General features: G+C 41.4%; 1 protein-coding gene across 1 annotated transcript; it reads right to left on the bottom strand.

Moving 5' to 3' along the window:
• Window positions 1–1,782: 1,782 nt before the first annotated feature.
• On the bottom strand, window positions 1,783–19,005 carry TMEM9B (TMEM9 domain family member B). The gene is made up of 5 exons (XM_061147941.1): window positions 18,785–19,005; window positions 15,211–15,302; window positions 10,004–10,112; window positions 7,440–7,574; window positions 1,783–3,072 (listed from the first exon to the last, which is right to left on the bottom strand). Exons 1-5 carry the CDS (start codon window positions 18,887–18,889, stop codon window positions 2,917–2,919), a joined length of 597 nt encoding a protein of 198 aa, XP_061003924.1. The 5' UTR covers window positions 18,890–19,005; the 3' UTR covers window positions 1,783–2,916.
• Between the last annotated feature and the right edge of the window lie 1,806 nt (window positions 19,006–20,811).

The raw sequence follows: 20,811 nt of genomic DNA, 5'->3' as shown, positions 1-20,811 counted from the left end.
ATATTGTCACCCTACTTATTTAACTTATATGCAGAATACATTATGAGAATGCTGGACTTGATGAAGCACAAGCTGGAATCAAGATTGCCAGGAGAAATATCAATAACCTCAGATATGCAGATGACACCACCCTTATGGCAGAAAGTGAAGAAGAACTAAAGAGCTTCTTGATCAAAGTGAAAGAGGACAGTGAAAAAGTTGGCTTAAAGCTCAACATTCAGAAAACTAAGATCATGGCATCTGGTCCCATCACCTCATGGGAAATAGATGGGGAAACAGTGGAAACAGTGACAGACTTTACTTTTTGGTGCTCCAAAATCACTACAGATGGTGACTGCAGCCATGAAATTAAAAAACACTTCTTGGAAGAAAAGTTATGACCAACTTAGACAGCTTGTTAAAAAAAAGCAGAGACATTACTTTGCCAACAAAGGTCCATCTAGTCAAAGCTTTGGTTTTTCCAGTAGTCATGTATGGATGTGAGAGTTAGGACTATAAAGAAATCTGAGTACCGAAGAATTGATGCTTTTGAACTGTGGTGTTGGAGAAGACTCTTAAGAGTTCCTTGGACAGCAAGGAGATCTAACCAGTCCATCCTAAGGGAAATCAGTCCTGAATATTCATTGGAAGGACTGATGCTGAAGCTGAAACTCAAATACTTTGGCCACCTGATGTGAAGAACTGACTCATTTGAAAAGACACTGATGCTGGGAAAGATTAAAGGTGGGAGGAGAGGGGATTACAGAGGATGAGATGGTTGGATGGCACCACCGACTCAACGGACAGGAGTCTGAGTAAGCTCTGGGAGTTGGTGATGGACAGGGAGGCCTGGCGTGCTGCAATCCACGGGGTCGCAAAGAGTCGGACAGGATTGAGCAGCTGAACTGAACTGAAGGATAGCAATTGACTTTTGTATGTTAACCTTCTATCCTGAAACCTTGCTATAATCAAATCAGTTATTAGTATCAGGAGTGTTTTTTTGCTTTTTAAAAAATTCTTTTGGATCTCCTACATGTTTACAATCATGTCATCTCTAAACAGTGGTAGTCTTTCATCTTTTCTTTCCCTGTCTGAATATCTTTTGCCTTATTGCATTAGCTAGGATTTACAGTATGATGTTGAAAATGAGTAGTAAGAAAGAACATCCTTATCTTGTTCTCCTCGATTTCTAGTTTACTTAGAGTTTTTGTCATGAATGGGTGTTGGATTTTGTCAAATGCTGTTTCTGAATCTACTGATAAGATCATGTCATTTTTCTTCTTTAGTCTGTTGATGTGGTGGATTTCATTAATTTTCAAATGTTCAAAGTCTTGCAAAACTGGAATAAATCTCACTTGGTTGTAGTTAAACTTACATCTTTTAATATTAACAATAAAATCAATAATTTTAGGTTTGATTTGGGAGTTTAAGAAAGCTTTTCACTAACCAAAAACCCCATTTATAGCTCCTAAAATCTCATCCTTATGAAATTAATGTAATTTATTTCTAATACTAAATACTAATTTTTGCCAAGAATTTCTTAAAACAAGCACTCCTTCATGCATCTTAAATCCCTCAATTTATCCAAATAATATATGTGTACTTTCAGAGACCCATCTAAGTACCCATGTTCTCTCTCTCTCTCTCCATATACACGCGCACATAGAGATAATTTAGTACCACTGATTTTGATTAGACTGTTTAAAACAAGTCTCTCATCAGGGCATAAGCTGTCTTTATATCTTCAAGTTCATCATACAGCAAAAGAGGGAGGAGAGAAAAGTTGGGATAGATACACTGGTAGATGTTTCAAAAATTACTTTTATTGTTACATTTCAAAGAGGACATAGGAAGAAGAAAGCCAGTTATCCAATAACTGCTACACCTTTCAGAGGGAGGCAACCAGAACTCCAGTCCTAGTTCAAAGCTGCACACACCAGAATCCAAACAGCTGCCTCTCAACCTGACTGGAGGTGCTGACAAACATGTGTATGTCATCCATCCAGGGAGGCTTGGGTTTAAAAGAAACTTTCTTTATTGCAAGTGTCCAAGTCCTTAGGATTCATCCTTAAAGATACTAGAAGATGAGAAAGACCACACACCAAGACTATGTTCAGTCATTAAACTAGCCAGCAGCCAGTTTGTTCTAGGACGCATTGCATCAGACATCACAGTACCTAAAGAAAATCTGCTTTTTGTGAAGGGCCACCGTGCATTTTCAGATCTAATTTACCATAAAGTGCGGCCACAGGCCAACCAGATGTCTAGATAATACAGTCAGTGCAAAAATTCAAATAGGTAAGTTGGGGCTTTGATGAGGCTCAGTTCAGTTCAGTCACTCAGTCGTGTCCGACTCTTTGCGAGCCCATGGACCGCAGCATACCAGGCCTCCCTGTCCATCACCAACTCCCAGATGAGGCTGGCATACTGCAAAATATAAATGAATCTTGAAAATAAAAGGCAAAGTCTATCTCCAAAAGTTTGTTTAGTAAGGTGACTTGAGAAAAGTTATGTTAAGCACTTCCCACACATCCCTCCCCTCCTCTGCCAAAAACAAAAAATACCACACAAAAACCTTACCTGAAAATTATCTTGAAAACCAAGTCAAAACTGTGTGGTAAAAAAAGAGAGTGCTTTTTCCAGGTAAAGGACTTCAAGATAATTTACAGGCAGACATATGTTTATTAGTAAAAGTCACAAATAGGAAAAGATTTATTGGCTGACACTGTTTGAGGTGTGTGCTTTTAAAAAAATGCCTTGATTAATACGTTAATGAAAAAACAAAACAACAAGCGTGTTTTTGTTTCCAGTTTTGAATTTTCCAGAAAGAGTTGGCGAAATCAACAGGGCATTAAAACAAAACCCAGGAAAACTCAGTCAATCTTTTTCCCATTGTCTGCCTCATTTCTTTCTAGTCACCGTGAATTCAATTCCCAATTAGCTGAGGACAACATGACGGTCAAAGACAGATTTTCTCTGCTCTTGAACTTGAAGTTTCCAACGCTGCTGGGCATACTCAACCTTATTCAGCACGTTGGCTCGACTGCGGGAGCGGGCCAGCACATCATGGGCATTTGCAAAAGGCTGGTGATCCTGAAAGTGTAGGAATGGAGAACATCAGATAGCATGATCCATGTAAAACACACACGCACAATAGCAATCATCCAGGCACAGAGACTGGAGCAGCTGGACTGTTTAAACAGACCATCTAATTCAGCCAAGCATTCTTAGGCACTCAACACCAGAAGCAGGATGAACTCAACTACAGAAATAGGTGATTCAAATAAAACAAGCAATGAGGAGGTATTTGTGCAATGTTCCCATGAGTCACTATTTCCAAAGACATTTCCCTTAAGAAACAGGAACCAAGATAAAGACTGGTCATTTATGTTAGAGAAGCCTTTCTTGATGAGCTGTGGAAAGAAAATCTATTTGCATGTTAACATCTACAAGTTACAGATAGAGAGCAGGGCTTTGCCTTGCTTTATTCAATACCATCCAGCTAATCTGTGACTGAGGAAAGACTTGTCTTTTTAATATCCTATCCTGACTCTCATATATATTAGAATTGTTACTTGCCAGCTTGGGACCACATTCATCTGGGAGATGAGTTGACTGGATCCTAACTTGGTTTTTTTTTTTTTTACTTACTTTTGTTTTATTATTTATTTGGCTATGCCGGGTCTGATTTGCAGCATGTGAGATCTTTAGTTGCAGCATGTGGAATCTTTAGTTACAGCATGTGGGATCTAATTCCCTGACCAGGGATTGAACTCAGATACCCTGCATTGGGAATACAGTCTTAGCCACTGGACCACCAGGATGTCCCATCTTGGGTGGTTTTAATTTCTTCTTATGCTCTCAACACATACACTTAAAAATTTTTCATTCTCTCCATCCCCTTCCCCAATCTGTAATGGACAGAGATACAGCTCAAGTGCTACAATTACCCTCGACTGCTAAGGACAGTAAAGGATTATTACTTCAGCAATTCTATTTGATAAAGTCTTGAATCTTCCATTGCTGAGCACATAGGTAGCTTCCATGTTAGCTGATGCCTGAGAAGAGAGACTACTGCAGGGTCACCCAGGTATCTGGGTAGAAAACCAACCCATCCTGGTCAAAATAAACCAATACCACTGATGTTTGTCGTCATTACACAGGAAACCACCATGCTAATCTATCTATGAATAAGATATAAACACAGCTGCCCAAATGACAAAAGGCATTCAGTACTAATTTATTGCTTTTGTTTGTTTTTTCCTTGATCTCTTTTTCCTGAACTTGAATAAGCAAAGCTTCTAAATGTTCCAACATACGATATAAGTCACAAGTCAGTGCTCTTAAACTTGGCCTCTTGAAAAGAATATTGTTTGGCTTGTGCATGTTTGCCAAAGCTCTGTTATATACCCAGGGCAGGAGACGGCATGTCAATGGAAAGCTGTAGATAACTGCATAACTATATATATATATGTATACATATATATATATATATAAAACTATATATAAACAGTGTTTTAACACCTGGTCTTCTTTTTATAGCAAGATATTTATATAATGTCAACTTTTCAAAGACAGCAAAGAGTTTTCTATAAAGAATCTACCCCTGCCTTCTTTACCAAAATTGCTTCAACTTTTCACTTAATTTAGGGAATATCTTGTACAAACCCTATTCTTTTTTTTAACCTCATAAATGAAAATAATAAAAACAATTCCATAAAGTTCAAATGTTTCAAAGATGTAAGAAAAGAGGTTAGGAAAAAGGAAGACAGATTATTTTGTTGTTGGATTACTGTATTTCCCATGAAAAAGTAAACCAATCCGAGGTCATCTAATAAATAAGCACAAACACAAGTTTTAGCTCCCTTAACCTTGACCTGGTGTCACATCTTGTCAACACAGGGAGTTTGTTCAGGGAGATTAAAATGGCACTATACGAACACAGCGCTTTAGTGAAGTTGTATATAAAACATTATTACCGTTGGTTTGTTTTGGCATAAACAGGACTGGGAAGAGGGATGTGCCTTACCAGCAGAGTGCTTCTCAATTTCATAGTCTTTTTATCTACTCTTCAAGGTAGGGGGAGAAACATCTTCTTAAGAAACAAATTAAAAGACTAAACAAACCAGTTAATCCTTTTGGTCTATTTTCTGTCTATCAGAACAAGATTGAACTAGCTGCTCCTGCTCATGTATGCCGGGAAAACTTACATAGAGATTTACCCTTTATATATATTTGCTCTTTTTATACCGGATAAAATTACAATAAATACAAAACATGTTTTAATGTAATGCTTTGATAATAGTAATGATGTGTCATGGATATATGATACAGTAAATATTGTGACAACTTGCAGTGAACTTCTTAACTATTTGTGCTCTCACTTGATCCAAAGTGCTCTACACCCAACAAACATGGAAAAAGATAAAACAGAAATTAACTGAGGATTTAACAAAAGCATGTTTAAAGGAACATAAAGAGTGGAGAACTCTCATCTTGGATTAGCAACAATTGTAGGAATTTTAATTCAACTTCTTATTGTACAGAGTTGTTATCATACATTCATTGCTCTATTTAGAAAACCTCTCTCTACCCAGAATCAGTTTAACAGATATCCAAAAGTCAGCCAGGCCTCTAAAGACAATGTTCTTATATGGTTGACATGTACATAGGATCAGTCCCTGGTGAACAAAATGGTTACTAAGCACAAGGCCCCATCAATCAAATGCCTTTCCTACATGTTTTCATCTACACATCTGTGTGTCCATTTATTTTATGTTCTCTGTGTTAAATTAATATTGAAAGTGACAGTGTTAGTCACTCAGTCATGTCTAACTCTTTGTGACTCCATGAACTATATACCCTGCCAGGCTCCTCTGTCCATGGAATTCTCCAGGCAAGAATACTTGAATGGGTTGCCATTCCCTTCTCCAGGGGATCTTCCTGACCCAGGGATCAAACCTAGGTCTCCTGCATTGCAGACAGACTCTCTACCATCTGAGCCACCAGGGAAGCAATAATATTGTCTATTTCTAAAGTCAGGAACCTGATATTTAATGCTATAAGCAATGTATATAAGCCAGAGCTTTTATCTATGTGCCTATATGAAATGGTTTGTGTGGTCTTGGACACATAACATTTTTATATGTTAGTAGTTCTCACCTGAGGGTGATTTTGACCCCCAAGAACATCTGGCACCGTCTGTGAACATTTTTGATTGTCAGGATTGGGATAAGGGGTGATACTCATTTCTAGTGGGTAGAGGTCAGGGATGCCACTAGATATCATACAGTGAATACAACAATCATCTGACCCAAAATGTCAATGGGAAATGTCATATGTGAATGAAAATTATATGAGAACAGTATTTGAGACGCTAATGCTTCCTGATATGGAAAAGTTACTCATTATGTGTTGGTTGAATTAATAAAGGATGCAAGGGGAAAAGAGGCAAACAGAGGTGTTTCTATGAAAGTTCTTCACAAAACAAAAATGAAATCTTGCTCAAGTAAGTTGAGTATTCATAATTGATATTCATGAAACAAGCAGGCTCTGTTTGTCGTTATAACTTGAGCCATTCAGTTGGGATCTCTTTTCTCATCTTTTACCAATGGGCCCACAAGCTATTCCAGCGTAAAAGGACTTTTGACTGTGGTTGGCAAGGGTTCACTCCGGCTTTGGCTTTTGAAATTGATTCCTGAAACTCTACTAAATTTTATCCACTTTAAGAAACAGTTCAATAAGGTAATCCAAAATACAAGATAATTTCTAAAAAATATTATATATATATATAATGATGAAATTGTGGAAAATTTGGAAACAAACCCAAATAATGATAAAGACATACTAAATAACAAATTATGGACTATGTCAATTTCTTAGTAGTTTTCAGTGATACAATATTAATTATATATACAAATCTGAATGTGTTTTAAAGATAGGAAGAGAATCAGGAGTGATGATTTTATTTTTCTCTAGAATTCAAGACCACAGATTATTTAAAGGAGGAGGAAAATAGGAAATACAAAACATCAGCAAGTTATCACACTGTTCTTCATTAAGTAAAGAATATCATGGTTTTCATGCTTCCCTCCACTAAAGCCTCTTTGCCTTTCAAAATATTTGGTGATGTTGACAGGAAAGGTGGTAGTTTAGTTTGGAGCCTGGGGAGAAAACTATCTCAGATGCTTTCCTCAACGTAAACCGGAAAAGGTGATGAAAACTGTGCCCCTGATACAGAAAGCAAAAACCTTGTACAGAGCACTCACCAAGGCTCATCTGTCTAAGCCACCATATTTACGGCTTTACAGGGCAATTTCCTCATAAAGAGACACACTAATACTAGTCTTTAGTTTCTCTGGTTGAGGATGTGCTCCAGCACACAGACATTTATATGGAACTACTCTTCACCTGCACCTTACATCAGATGACGGCAGAGACTGACTCTGAACAGAACTTACCCCAACATCATCATCGCTCTGAATCAACTGTGAGTGTCCAAACAGGCGTCTCTTCAGTATGGGCTCAACCAGAGTAAGATATACCATGTACAGAAGTAGAAGGCCCAAAATGGAGAGATAAATTATAATGGTAACCTAAGGGAAATTGAAAATAAGTTACATCTCTATTCAAGCCAAGAAATCAGAATTTTGTATAATAATACTAAAGCCATAGTCAAGACTGACCCATCTATTAAGCACACAAGATTTCTATACAAACCAGATTCCAACGTAAGAAACAAACTCAGCTCTTCACCAAAGTATTATTTATAGAAAAATAGGCAAGAAAGCATTTTTTTGTCTTTGGGGCCTTTTCACAAGTCTTCGAAATTCCATCTTCACCTACTACTAATCATTGTTACCACTGCTAGCAAAGCAGTTTTCCTTTTTCACCTGAATACAGTGTCCTGGATTCAACATCACTGCAGTCAAGACTACTTTCCATTAGGAACCCTAACAGAAAATGTAATTTAGATGAATTTCATCAGCATACTGTTTTAGATCAATTCAGACATACAAAAATACATTTTAGGCACAAGATTTTCTTGAGATCTTAATTTGTGTGGTGTTAAGCAGTAGAGTGTGACACCTCCCACTAGAACGGCTCCAGTTAAAGACAGACAATACCAAATGTTAGTGAGGGTGTACAGAAACTGAACCCTCATACATTGCTGGTTAAGAATGTAAAACGGTATAGCTGTTTTAGAATACAATCTGGCAGACTCTTTTTTTTTTTTTTTCTGGCAGACTCTTAAAAAGTTAAATATAAACTTACCTCTTTTAGGAATCTACCTGAGCGAAGGGAAAACATATATCCAAAGCACATACACTGATATTCATAACAGCATGATTCCTAAGAATAAAAATCTGGAAATAATCCAAATGTCCATCAACTGATGGATGGAAAAAGAAAATGTGGTATATTTATGTAGCAGAATGCTATTCAGTAATAAGAAGTAATTAAGTACTGATACATGCTATAGCATGAATAAACCTCAAAAACATTATGCTGTGTGAAAGAAACCAGTCATAGAAAAGCACACATTTTCTGATTCTATTTATATGAAATGTCCAGATCTAGACATACAAAGCAGAACAGTGATTATCCAGGGCTGGGGGTGGGCTTCTCTGGTGGCTCAGACGGTAAAGAATCAACCAGCAATACAAGAGACCCAGGTTGAATCCTTAGGTTGGGAAGATCCCCTGGAGAAGGGAACCTGCTCCAGTATTCCTGCCTAGAGAATCACGTGGACAGAGGAGCCTGGCAAGCTACAGTCCACAGAGACGCAGAGTTACACACAACTGAGGGACCAACACTTTCACTTCAATTTCAGGGCTGGAGGTAGGCATGGGATCAGTGATAAATGGGCATCAGGGATCTTTTGTGGGTAATGGGGATGTTCTAAAACTGGATTTTAAAAAATGGTTTTAAATTTGCTAAAATTTATAAAACTGTACACTTAATATGAGTGACATTTGGGGATGCAAATTATACATTAAAATTTTGTTAAAAAATAAAAAGTTTATGATGATTTCTCGACAGGACGGCATCCTGCTGGAGTAGAAGCTCTCTGGCATGGTCAACCACAACAGGAATGTTGTAATTGGTACAGCTGGCCATTCCAGACTCCCTTGAAGCCTTTTTTGGGGGAACAGAAATGGGAAACCCCATATAAAAATTGGGAAAAAGAACTACTAGCTACCATAATAAAGTAATTGAACTCATTAGAGGTCCAAATTGTGATGAAAGTGATCTACATTCCACTTCCTATAAAAGATAAAGAAAGAAAATCTTAAAATCCAGCAGTGATGTTTCCAGGATAGTGTAGTCACTAAATATATAACTTTTTCTAAGAGTTGAGAGGGCAGGAAGAAGGTCTAATTATGCTGCTTTCTCACTAATCTTTGGCATTCGTGGACCAAGGAGAAGCTGGAATGTCTTTCTGGGAAATGCTTATTACACACAGGGCTGCTTTGTGCCATTTCACATGTCACACCCATCTAAGGTGTCCAAATTCATCTACAAAGCATCTCAATGAGGCAGGTGGAGAGTAGGCTTGTTACTCCTTTCAGAGTGGGGGCTGGGGATAAGGAAGAAGTAGGTAAGAGGGTATTGGAGAAGAGGATGGAAGAGCAATAGTTCAGGTAACTAAATAGAATTCCAATGTCCAGCATTTTCTTTCCTGTTTCAGTTCAGTTCAGTTCAGTTGCTCAGTCGTGTCCGACTCTTTGCGACCCCATGAATCGCAGCACGCCAGGCTTCCCTGTCCATCACCAACTCCCGGAGTTTACTCAAATTTATGTTCATTTGTGTTCATTTATGTTCATTGGTGATGCCATCCAACCATCTCATCCTCTGTCGTCCCCTTCTCCTCCTGCCTCCAATCCCTCCCAGCATCAATGTCTTTTCCAATGAGTCAACTCTTCGCATGAGGTGGCCAAAGTATTGGAGTTTCAGCTTCAGTTTAGATACCATCAAAAACTGTTTCAGAAGCAGAAAAGATGGATTTTTTTTCTTTTCTTACCTTGATCGTAACAGAACTTCTTTCTTCATATTTGCATTCACAGCGAAGACAGTATGCTTCTACGTCAGGCCCCCGCACAGGCATGGGATCCACAACATGAAGGCAATCACTGAAAAAAACAAAGATAAAATACTGTCTAAACCTAGCTGGATTTTCTGCTTACACTGATCAAACCTTTCCTGAAATCCAGAATAATCACTGAGCTTACCCAATGAAGTAACATAAGGAACAAATAATCAGTAAGGGAAGTGAAATCATTTCCTTTCAATATTAGCAATTTGGTAAGATCTAACAGTCTAAGATGGAGAAGGAAATGGCAACCCACTCCAGTATTCTTGCCTGGAGAATGCCATGGACAGAGAAGCCTGGCGGGCTTTATTAGACACAACAGTCTAATAAACCGTTCAGTTCAGTTGCTCAGTCGTGTCTGACTCTTTGCAACCCCATGGACTGCAGCACAGCAGGTCTCCCTGTCCATCACCAACTCCCAGAGTTTACTCAAACTCATGTTCATTGAGTCGGTGGTGCCGTCCAACCATCTCATCCTCTGTTGTCCCCTTCTCCTCCCGCCTTCAATCTTTCCCAGCCTCAGGGTCTTCTCAAATGTCAGTTCTTCACATCAGGTGGCCAAAGTATTGGAGTTTCAGCTTCAACATCAGTCCTTCCAATAAATATTCAAGACTGATTTCCTTTAGAATGAACTGGTTGGATCTCCTTGCAGTCCAAGGGACTCTCAAGAGTCTTCTCCAACATCACAGTTCAAAAGCATCAATTCTTTGATGCTCAGCTTTCTTTATAGTCCAACTCTCCCATCCATACATGACTCCTGGAAAAACCAAAGCTTTGACTAGATGGACCTTTGTTGGCAAAGCAATGTCTCTGCTTTTTAATATGCTGTCTAAGTTGGTCATAACTTTTCTTCCAAGGAGCAAGCGTCTTTTAATTTCATGGCTGCAGTCACCATCTGCAGTGATTTTGGAGCCCCCCCAAAATAAAGTCTGTCACCATTTGCATTGTTCCCCCATCTATTTGCCATGAAGTGATGGGACCAGATGCCATGAACTTAGTTTTCTGAATGTTGGGTTTTAAGCCAACTTTTTCACTCTCCTCTTTCCCTTTCATCAAGAGGCTCTTTAGCAAAGCAGAGAGGGTCTTCTTTGCTTTCTGCCATAAGGGTGGTATCATCTGCATATCTGAGGTTATTGATATTTCCCCTGGCAATCTTGATTCCAGCTTGTGCTTCATCCAGCCTGGCATTTTGCACGATGTACTCTGCATAGAAGTTAAAACAAGCAGGGTGACAATATACAGCCTTGACGTACTCCTTTACTGATTTGGAACTGTTGTTCCATGTCCAGTTCTAACTGTTACTTCCTGATCTGCACACAGATTTCTCAGGAGGCAGGTCAGGTGGTCTGGTATTCTCATCTCTTGCAGAATTTTCCACAGTTTGTTGTGATCCACACAGTCAAAGGCTTTGGCATAGTCAATAAAGCAGAAGTAGATGTTTTTTTGGAACTCTTTTGCTTTTTCAATGATCCAACCGTAAAGATACATATGCAGCAGCTATTTTTCAAAAGTGCTATTCATACTTTAAAAAATGCCCCTAAAAATCTCAAATGAGACTGAAAGCTACTTAGCAGATCAAGTCATATTTAGACTGTTCATTTAGCAAGTAAAACTGCTAAACTGATTTAAGGTGATCTGGGGCATTATTCAAACACAATTACCTCTTTTACTAATGAACTAACATTATCTGAACTGCCACATGTAGTATATGAATGGCTAATCACACCTAACAGATGGTAAATTATGAAACTCTGAAAACCGAACACCAGAGTAAGAAACAATTACTTTTTTTAAGGAGTCTATTTAAAAAACATGGAGAAGTAGGTTTAGGACAACAAAAATATTTAAAAATGAAAACATTACCTGGCAATAGCACATAAGTCACAATAAAAGGCTGAATGTTTTTGTTGTTGGATGTTGTTTATTTTCTCCCCATTTGCCATTTATTTATGGCTTATGAAAAAGCAATTCTACTCAAAAAAATCTTATTTTCTAGAAGTCTGTCAATTCTAGGAAATAATTAAATTCTTACTCTCCACAGCTATTAAGAGCCCACTACTCTGATCCCCTTCAGCAAAGGTAGGCAAAGCTCTCCTGTCCTGCCGGCCCCTCTCGTCACCTGTCCCTTAGGCACTTCTGGCTGCCTTAAGAACTCTTCCACAGCATCCTGTCTCATTCAGGCATCCTGTCTGTCTCACTCTACCCACCTTCTTGGCAGCACCCAATGCGCCAGGGTGATTCTTTCCTTTTGCCCTATCAGAACATACTTTTTTGTGTTCTGTTCCCTGTGAACTGTGGTAGAACAAAGAAAACCCAAAACGGCATAAGTGATCAAAGTTCCGTCAGTTTGCCTTAACAGGTAATTTAATTTTAACAAAGGTAATAACAAAAAAGTAAGTCTCAACTGGCAGAATTTCAAACAAGAGTAAGGTCCCAAACTTACACCATACAAGTGTGTGGTATCTATTCCAAATGTCTTATGGCTCTCTGAAGACCAGGAGTGTATCCAGCTGGATGCAGGCATAAAATAGACAGAGGAAGCTAAATCCCACTGCAGGGGTATCTAGCTCATAACCATGGAGGGCATGTAGCCCAGAACTCTCAGAGAGCTCACCTGCTGCATGAGGTCAGACTAAATGAACAGCTAAAAAGGATTGGAATAAAAGGCCTCCTCGGACAGTTGTATTTCTGTCTTGCTTTAAATGATTTAAGGTGACCTGGACTGTTATTCAAATATGAGATTAATTCTTTCATGAATTAACCAACAACATCTAAACTGTCACAGTGTGGTATATGAATAGCCAATCACACCTAACAGTTCCCTCCCACCTCACCCCACCCATATTTCTTCGAACCTCAGGAAAATGAGATTTATCTCCTACTTAGTTTCCTAGATCAGCTTCAGAAACCTTAGTCACAATCTTTGGAAATACAAATACAGTTAATAACAAAGAGATTCTGAGTGCTGTGCAGGATGGGAGAGGAAACAGGAAGTTTGGGTCTGTCTGGCCAGTCACGGTAAATACAGAACCCAAATACAGAACTCAGCCACTTTAGGAACTAGGCAACACCTCCCCCTAGTGCCAAAAGGAGGACATTATCAGCTTCGAATCACACCCCGATACAAACCAGAGATCTCAGACTTTTCTTAAGCTACACGATATAGGTCAATGAAGAATTAAAGCTGACAACAGGACAAAATGGAGGCCAGGAGGTAAATATATATATTTGATATATATATATATATATATATATATATATATATATATATATATATATATATATATAGGTATGTTTACCAGGAAGTAAATATATTACATTTACCAGGAGGTAAATACTGGTATTCGCTGGTGGCTCAGTGGTAAATCTAACTGCTTGCAATGCAGGAGACCTGGGTTTGATCCCTGGATCGGGAAGATCCCCTGGAGAAGGGAATGGTGACCCCCTCCAGTATTCTTGCCTGGAGAATTCCATGGACAGAGGAGCCTGGCAGGCTACATTCCATGGGGTCGCAGAGTCAGGCATGACTGAGCTATTAACACTTTCACTTATATATACGTGTATATATATAGTGTCAGATAAGATATCCATATATCTATATCTATCTATATATATATATATATACACACACACACACATACATACACATACATATAGAGCCAGATAAAATACTGGAAGCCTTGGAAGACTATAACATCTTGATTAGTCATAACTTGCCTACCCTTCTAAAGCCAGTTAAAAACTTTCAGTGACATCTGTGAACCTATCCAGAGTAAAAGGCTAAGCTGCAGACAGGAAGCAAGAGTGAGAAGGAAGAAAAATTCCAAAGCAAGTCTTGTTTTCAGCTGTTTATTTTCAAAGCTCCCTATTTTCACCAGTAACCAGGGATAAATGACATATGGCTCTCTGTGAACCTGGAGTAAAAAAAGTCCATGAAAAGATTAGAGCTAAACACTTGAACAGTGAGTTCATTTGCCACTCAAATAACAAGCATCATACTCTATTACTGATAATAAAGTACACTGATTATAAGTGCTTGATACATTTGGGAAATTTACAGGAATAACTTATTTGAATTTTCTTTTCATATAAAATAACTTGTGGATATAAAACCTAAAAGAATAGTCATATCACTGTGTAATACAAGACAATTTAAAGTGGAACACAAAAGTTCTCAAGAACACACTTACCAAATGTCAGATTAAATTTAAATGGGAACTTAGGGACTGAACTTCATGGGAAGAATAGACAATGGTATCAGAAAAGCTAAACATGCTCAAAGTCTGCATTTTCTTATTCAAAGTCAGCTTGGAATAGTGTAACCAAATAAGTTTAATTCTGCTTTCAAACTTTTAGGTCTATTTCACTGTGAAATCAGGTACATGTTACAGTATGGTAACATCTGGAGCTATTTTTCTTCTGTGCCTATCCTGTCAGTCTTCCATTGCAAACCATAAAATGTCCCAGTCCAGGATAAGGAGCCCACCTATCCTTAAATGACTGCTTACCAATCATTTTATGGCACTTGTAGAAAAAGCTATCATTTGTAAGGTTCACTGAGGTAAACAGAGAAGACTGCTGGTGACAAACCAGTCAGGATCCCAGTCATTGCCAGATTATATACCAAGGGCTGAAAGGATCAATGACTTGGCATATCTATAACCTACTGGCCCACCAATTGGTAAACTCTGATACCTATGGCTCATTCCCACTCCTTCCTGAGCCTTCTGACACTTTTAAACACAGTCTCCTATATCTGACAATATAGCATCAAAACCCACAAGTTGTAAAAATTATAACTCAGATAAATGAGGCTTGCTTACCTTCAGCTGAGAAGCAAAAAGGGCCTAAACTTAAGGGCACCCAGAAGGGTAGCTATGGGGCGTTCAGATGCCACAAACTCAGCCCCACCCCAATGTAAAACCCTGCCTGCCTGGGGCTTTTGGCTACATTCCTTTAGACTTACTTGATGCACTCGGGGTCTTACTCTCACTTTTTCAAATGGAAATAGAATTCAACACTTTTGCTTAAAAATAAATACTTACAAAGAAAACAACACATTGGATGAATATCCAGGGCTAACAGTGACAACCAAAGAAAGAAATGTGACAGGTAATTCAGTAACATGGAATACTTACCAGTCTTTTTGGGATATGTTCTTATTATAAATATGCCCAGAATTATCTTTATAGGGAGGACAGATACATTTACATCGGACATCCTCAGAATTCTGTAACCAAAATAGAAACTTAGTATAGTTTGTTGACAGCTTATCATCAATATTTTTAGAAACTGCAACTTACACATTTTGTTAAGCATCCCCTGCCAAGTATTCTAAAACTCTTCATTTAAATTTTGTAATAACTTTAAGAGATACAAGTTTTTAAAAAAAAAAAAAACCATTGGTAATGCTCATGAATAATTATATAATACATAAAATTATTTTGAAATAACACCTAGTATCTGTGGTTTATTAATCACATTTTCAGTCACGTGACAAAATTGTGCTAACGTTATCACCATCTATCTGCCAGTAGGAAGACACAGTAGACTGACCGCTGTGCCTGCAAATAAGAATGTTGATTACTGAAGGATTAGGAAATATCAAACTAAAAATTGCAAAACAAGTCACAATTCTACCCATCATCCTTCCACCCTTTGGTATAAAGGCACTGATATGGCTAAAGTGAGTTGGGCCAGAGTCTTAAAGAAGGGATGAAGTTTTAGAGGCACTCAGCTACAAAAAAAAAAAAGAAAGTACATAAAGGAAGTAGCTTCAATATAGCTGAGATCAGTTTGGCATACTCTTCCCAGGAAACTTTGCTTCTAATCCCTGGGAGACAGAGAGGACAACTACTGAAAAAGCAAGTTTGAAGAAGTGAAGAAGAGGTGACTAAATTTATGAATAGAGGGAGTAGGAGATGCTTTCTCAGCGAAGGGGAATCTAATTTCAGAAGGAAGGCAGTGGCTCATTAGTCTCCAGAGGACTGAGCCCAGAACTCCTATATATAGTGGTATGTCTGGCAGAGTTGTTGATAAGTCGTTTACTCATTCAGCAGTTACTTAGTGAGCATTTGTCCTGTGTCAGAATTTGTGCAAAAGGAGGTGGATTCAGATAAGTCTAAGACAGTTCCTGCCCGCAATTAGGACACACCCAAGTAAAGAAGACTGACAAATACACGGTTACAGTAATAAACCACTTAAAGTGATGACAGTAGATATGCAGGAGGTGCCATCAGTGTTTTGAAAATCAGGAGACTTGCTGCTGTCCCTGCTTCTGAAGGGAACTGGGGAAGATTTCAGAAAGAAACCTTGACATAAACAACAAGGACCTGCTATAATAACCTATAATGGAAACGAACCTGAGTTATTTTGCTGTACACTTGAAACTAACACAGCATTATAAATTAACTATATTTCAATAAAAAAAAAGAATCCCTGACCAAACCTCCCCATCTATATGCTTGTCACTCATCTTTCTTAACTCCTGTATTTAAAGGTATTATAGAGGAAAGCTCCAATTTAAAAAATGCAAATATCATTGTTTTCCCATCATATTAATGTGAATGCCTTCTGTTTCCTCCAGGAATGAGCTAGCTCATCAAGGAGGAAGCACAGGGCAGGTCTGGAGGGTATCGGCATGAAGGGGACTAGAGAGTGGCATGAAGATGAAGTAGGAGATAGATGGGTTCCAGGTTGGAAATTTACTATTAGTCACCTCCTCAGATGGTGACTGCAGCCACAAAATTAAAAGACGCTTGCTCCTTGGAAGAAAAGCTATGACAAACCTAGATAGTGTATTAAAAAGCAGAGACATTACTTTGCTGACAAAGGTCTGTCTAGTCAAAGCTATGGTTTCTCCAGTAGTCATGCATGGGTGTGAGAGTTGGACCATAAAGAAGGCTGAATGCCGAAGAATTAATTCTTATGAACTGTGGTGTTGGAGAACTCTTGAGAGTCCCTTGGACTGTAAGGAGATCAAACTAGTCAATCCTAAAGGAAATAAATCCTGAACATTCATTGGAAAGACTAATGCTGAAGCTGAAGCTCTAATACTTTGGCCACCTGATGCAAAGAACTGACTCATTAGAAAAGACCCTGGTGCTGGGAAAGATTGAATGCAGGAAGTGAAGGGGAGGACAGAGGATGAGATGGTTGGATGGCATCACTGACTCAATGAATATGAGTTTGAGTAAGCTCCAGGAGATGGTGAAGGACAGGGAAGCCTGGTGTGCGGTAGTCCATGAGGTGGCAGAGTCAGACATGACTGAGCGACTCAACAACAACCATTTTCTTTGCATTTTTTGAGATAAGATACAGGTGGGCTCCAGTTGAGGAATTTACAGCCAACAAAAACAGGGTAAATAGCCAGTCTTTGTCTCTTACTGAAGGGAATAATCATGGCAAGGACAAAGTAAGGAAAAAATCCTGTCTGATAAGGGAGATACTACACATGCACACAAAGGCTCCTTGGAATCAAAAGTCATAGGATAATTCCAGGCCACAATCAGTCTTGCTCCTCCAAGAAGCCTTCACTTTTAGATCCATCTTGGCTATGCGTGCACACCCCAGGGGAGGGTCCTGAGACAAATTAACTGGGGGTGGGGGTTGGGGTGGGACAACAAAGCAAGGTGACTGGCCTGAGGGAAGAGGAAGATCTGGAAAACTGCCCCTTTACAAAGGATTTAAACTTCCCAAAAGCCCGATTCTCTCTGAGCTTACCCATGAGCCTTTCCACATGTACTTTTCTTTTCAATAAACTTCTTAGTTTACTCTTTACTTTCTGCCTCCTTGCCTGCATTCGTTCTTGAGTAGGCAGGTAATACTAGGATCCTAGCCCTAACTGTTGGCTCCTGTGGTCCAGTGGTTCGGACTCCCCATCTGGGAAACTAAGATCTGGCTTCCAGCTACCGCTGGCAGCTGCTTGCTGCAAGCCTGCCTCTCACTGCTATGCGCGTCAGAAATCAAGGGGATGAGAAGGGCCAAGAAATGGAGCAGGGGAGAAGGCCACAACTTCACCTCGCCTACGGTTTGGATCCTCCCTTACCCACTAAATTATCAAGAAAAGAAGGCAACAAATGGGCTAGGAGATCCTGGAGGGAGTGAGGTGAGGATATGAGGCTGGTGAGAGACTCTGCAGGTCCTTTCTGTTGAGAAGGAAGGCTGCCAGGAGAGGCAAGTTCCCACAGTGGGAAGGGACTCTGTTCAGGGTTGAGTTGAGAGGAGTTAGTTCCTAACAGGTAAGACACCTGTGAGCTGGGGGCTTCCCATCCGGGCTTGGGGGATTTTGGAGGGTGGTCCGTGAGGCTGGTGAAGGGTAACTGTAGACTGTCAGAGCTTAAGTGTAAAGCTCAAGTTAAAAGCTCTCAGAGTTGGAAAGGCTGTAAAGTTGGAGGTGGGTCCTGTCGGGGCTGGGAAGGGAAATTTAAGGAGCCGGACATGCTGTCCGGGCCCCGTCTGGACCAGGTGGGGCGGGGTGGGGTGTCAGCGCCGGGGGTGGGAGGGGGTGGGTGCGGGCGCTGTCCACTGTCAGGGCTGGAGGGCGGGAGTGCCATCCGGCTGTCCGGAGGGTTTCGGGCGGGGGTCTGCCAGGGCTGTGACGCTAGGGATCGGGCTGGCAGGGCTGGCAGAGGACTGGGGTGGGGCTCAGGTGGACAAGGCCAGAGGCAGCGGAGGCGCGCCGGTCTGAAGCGAAGGCTGGGCGGGACTCACCTTGGCGGCGTCTGACAGCTGCACCAGCAGCAGCACCGAGAGCGCCAGGCAGGACAGGCTGAGCATGGAGGCGAGACGAAGGAGGCCGGCCCACAGGGTCGCCATCGCGGCCAGGCCCAGCAGTCGCCACAGCCGGAGCCCCCGAGACCAGCTCCCGGCCGGGCTCCGGCTCGGGCTCGGGCTCCTCCGCCCGCACTTCCGTCTGGGCCCTCGCGTCACGGGCCGCGCCGGGTCAGCTACAAACAGCACTCGCCCCGGAAACGGTTCCCGGCGCGGAGGCCGGGAGGCTGCGCCGTGCCCTAGAAGCTTAGGCGGCCTCTCCCGGGCACAACCTACGCTCGGCGGAGCTTCGAGGCGCTAGGATATTTTTCACCGCACAGAGCAGCCGGGCCGCGGACCGCCAGTGAGCTGGGAGGTCCTCCCATCCAGGGAGAACCCCCTCTCCCGCCCACCCCCCGCAGAACGCCCGGATGTCAGATCCCCAACAAGCCCGCGGTTCACCGGAGCGACCCCTGCGAGGCCGGAGCCGTTCGTTGCCAGCCTTAGGAGGACGGAGTGAGCCCCAGCCTCAGGAATTGCTGAGAGGCGGCTCGTCCCGGCCGCCCGGGTGGGTGCTAAGCTTGGGAACAGGTATGATACTGACCGAGCCATCCCTTCCCCGGAAGCCCACCCGCAGTTAGAGGGTCGAAGGGGTCCTCTCCGGCACTTTGGTACTGACCTGCGGCCCACTCGCCTCCCGGAAACCGTTCCCGGGGAGGCTGCTAACAATCTGTGAGCTGCCTTCGTGGGTGTGGCCTCCGTTTGGGGCTCCTCGCTGCCCTTCCGCTGGGAGCTGACTGCTTAGGCCCGGCCTGCCGCCAGCAACTGGGCCACAGCAGAGGGGCTGGGCCGGGCCAGGCCAGGCTCCGGAAGGTGTGGAGTTGGCGAAAGAATCCCCCTAGTAGCCGCCTCCGCCCAAGATTTCAGAAGATGGGGGATCACGGTGCTACAATCCTGTTCAGGGCGGCTGGCTCCTAATTCAAAACTAGGGGACCGCTGACGATCTTTCCTAGAGCGGGTCATCCTGAAGGATAACTTGGGAGAACCCTGGAGATGGTACAGTTCAGTTCAGTTCAGTCGCGTCCGACTCTTTGCGACCCCATGAATCGCAGCACGCCAGGCCTCCCTGTCCATCACCAACTCCGGGGGTCTACACAAACCCATGTCCATGGAGTCGGTGATGTCATCCAGCTATCTCATCCTCTGTCGTCCCCTTCTCCTCCTGCCCCCAATCCTTCCCAGCATTAGGGTCTTTTCCAATGAGTCAACTCTTCAGTCTCTCCAATTAAAGTATTTTTCAGTTAGTAGTGGAAAGGGCATAGTGGAAAGAATGCCGGGGCTCATCATAGCCTCTGCGGATTTTTTGAAACATCTTGGTCCAAACACTTCCTTTTCTGGGCTTAATATTAGGAGATTGAACTCTTATCTGTGGGTTTCAAATTTTGCTTTCTCTAAGCAAATTTGCTTTCTCTAAGCAAAACTTAAAAGTGGTCTTTTCCTAGTTTGTGGAAATGTTTTAATAGATTGAATTTTCTGGGTATTTTTCTCACATGTGATTGTTGTTGTGGCTAGACCAACACAAGAAGCTGTCTGATATTATGCCAAGTATTTTTAGACCCTTTCAGTCCCAAATGGCAAGTGGTGCCCAGTCTCAATCAGAACCAGAATGGCAGGACTAGATGACCTTTCACCAAGGCCCCTCCAGGCTGCCCTGTCACTTTCCTTAGTTGTCAGATTTTCTTAGCGGGTATCCTACTGGCCAGTGTCAAATGTGTCTGACTGTGATGCACTTGTGGATTCGTGATTGCTAAAAGCTGTCTCATCAGCAAGTTTGGGATCAGTTTAGGGTTAGCTGTCTAGGTCTGGCATCTGAAGGAGTGCTTTTACTCTTTGGTTGAAACCTCAGAGGCCTTCCCTTTCTTCAGATTTGTTCTCAGGGCCCTGATTGGGGGCACAGAGATCTAGAGGAATACATAGTAGTACCTCAG

Source organism: Dama dama, chromosome 1 (assembly GCF_033118175.1).
Source record: "Dama dama isolate Ldn47 chromosome 1, ASM3311817v1, whole genome shotgun sequence".
NCBI lineage: Eukaryota > Metazoa > Chordata > Mammalia > Artiodactyla > Cervidae > Dama > Dama dama.
This window is presented reverse-complemented; position numbering and strand designations above follow the sequence as displayed.

Bases quoted from the DNA above. Each gene is read 5' to 3' on its own strand.
- TMEM9B (XM_061147941.1), bottom strand. From the start codon at position 18,889: ATGGCGACCCTGTGGGCCGGCCTCCTTCGTCTCGCCTCCATGCTCAGC. The intron at 15,303-18,784 runs GTGAGTCCCGCC...TTTTGGTTACAG, and splicing joins AGCTGTCAGACGCCGCCAAG to AATTCTGAGGATGTCCGATG. The intron at 10,113-15,210 runs GTAAGTATTCCA...TGTTTTTTTCAG, and splicing joins AACATATCCCAAAAAGACTG to TGATTGCCTTCATGTTGTGG.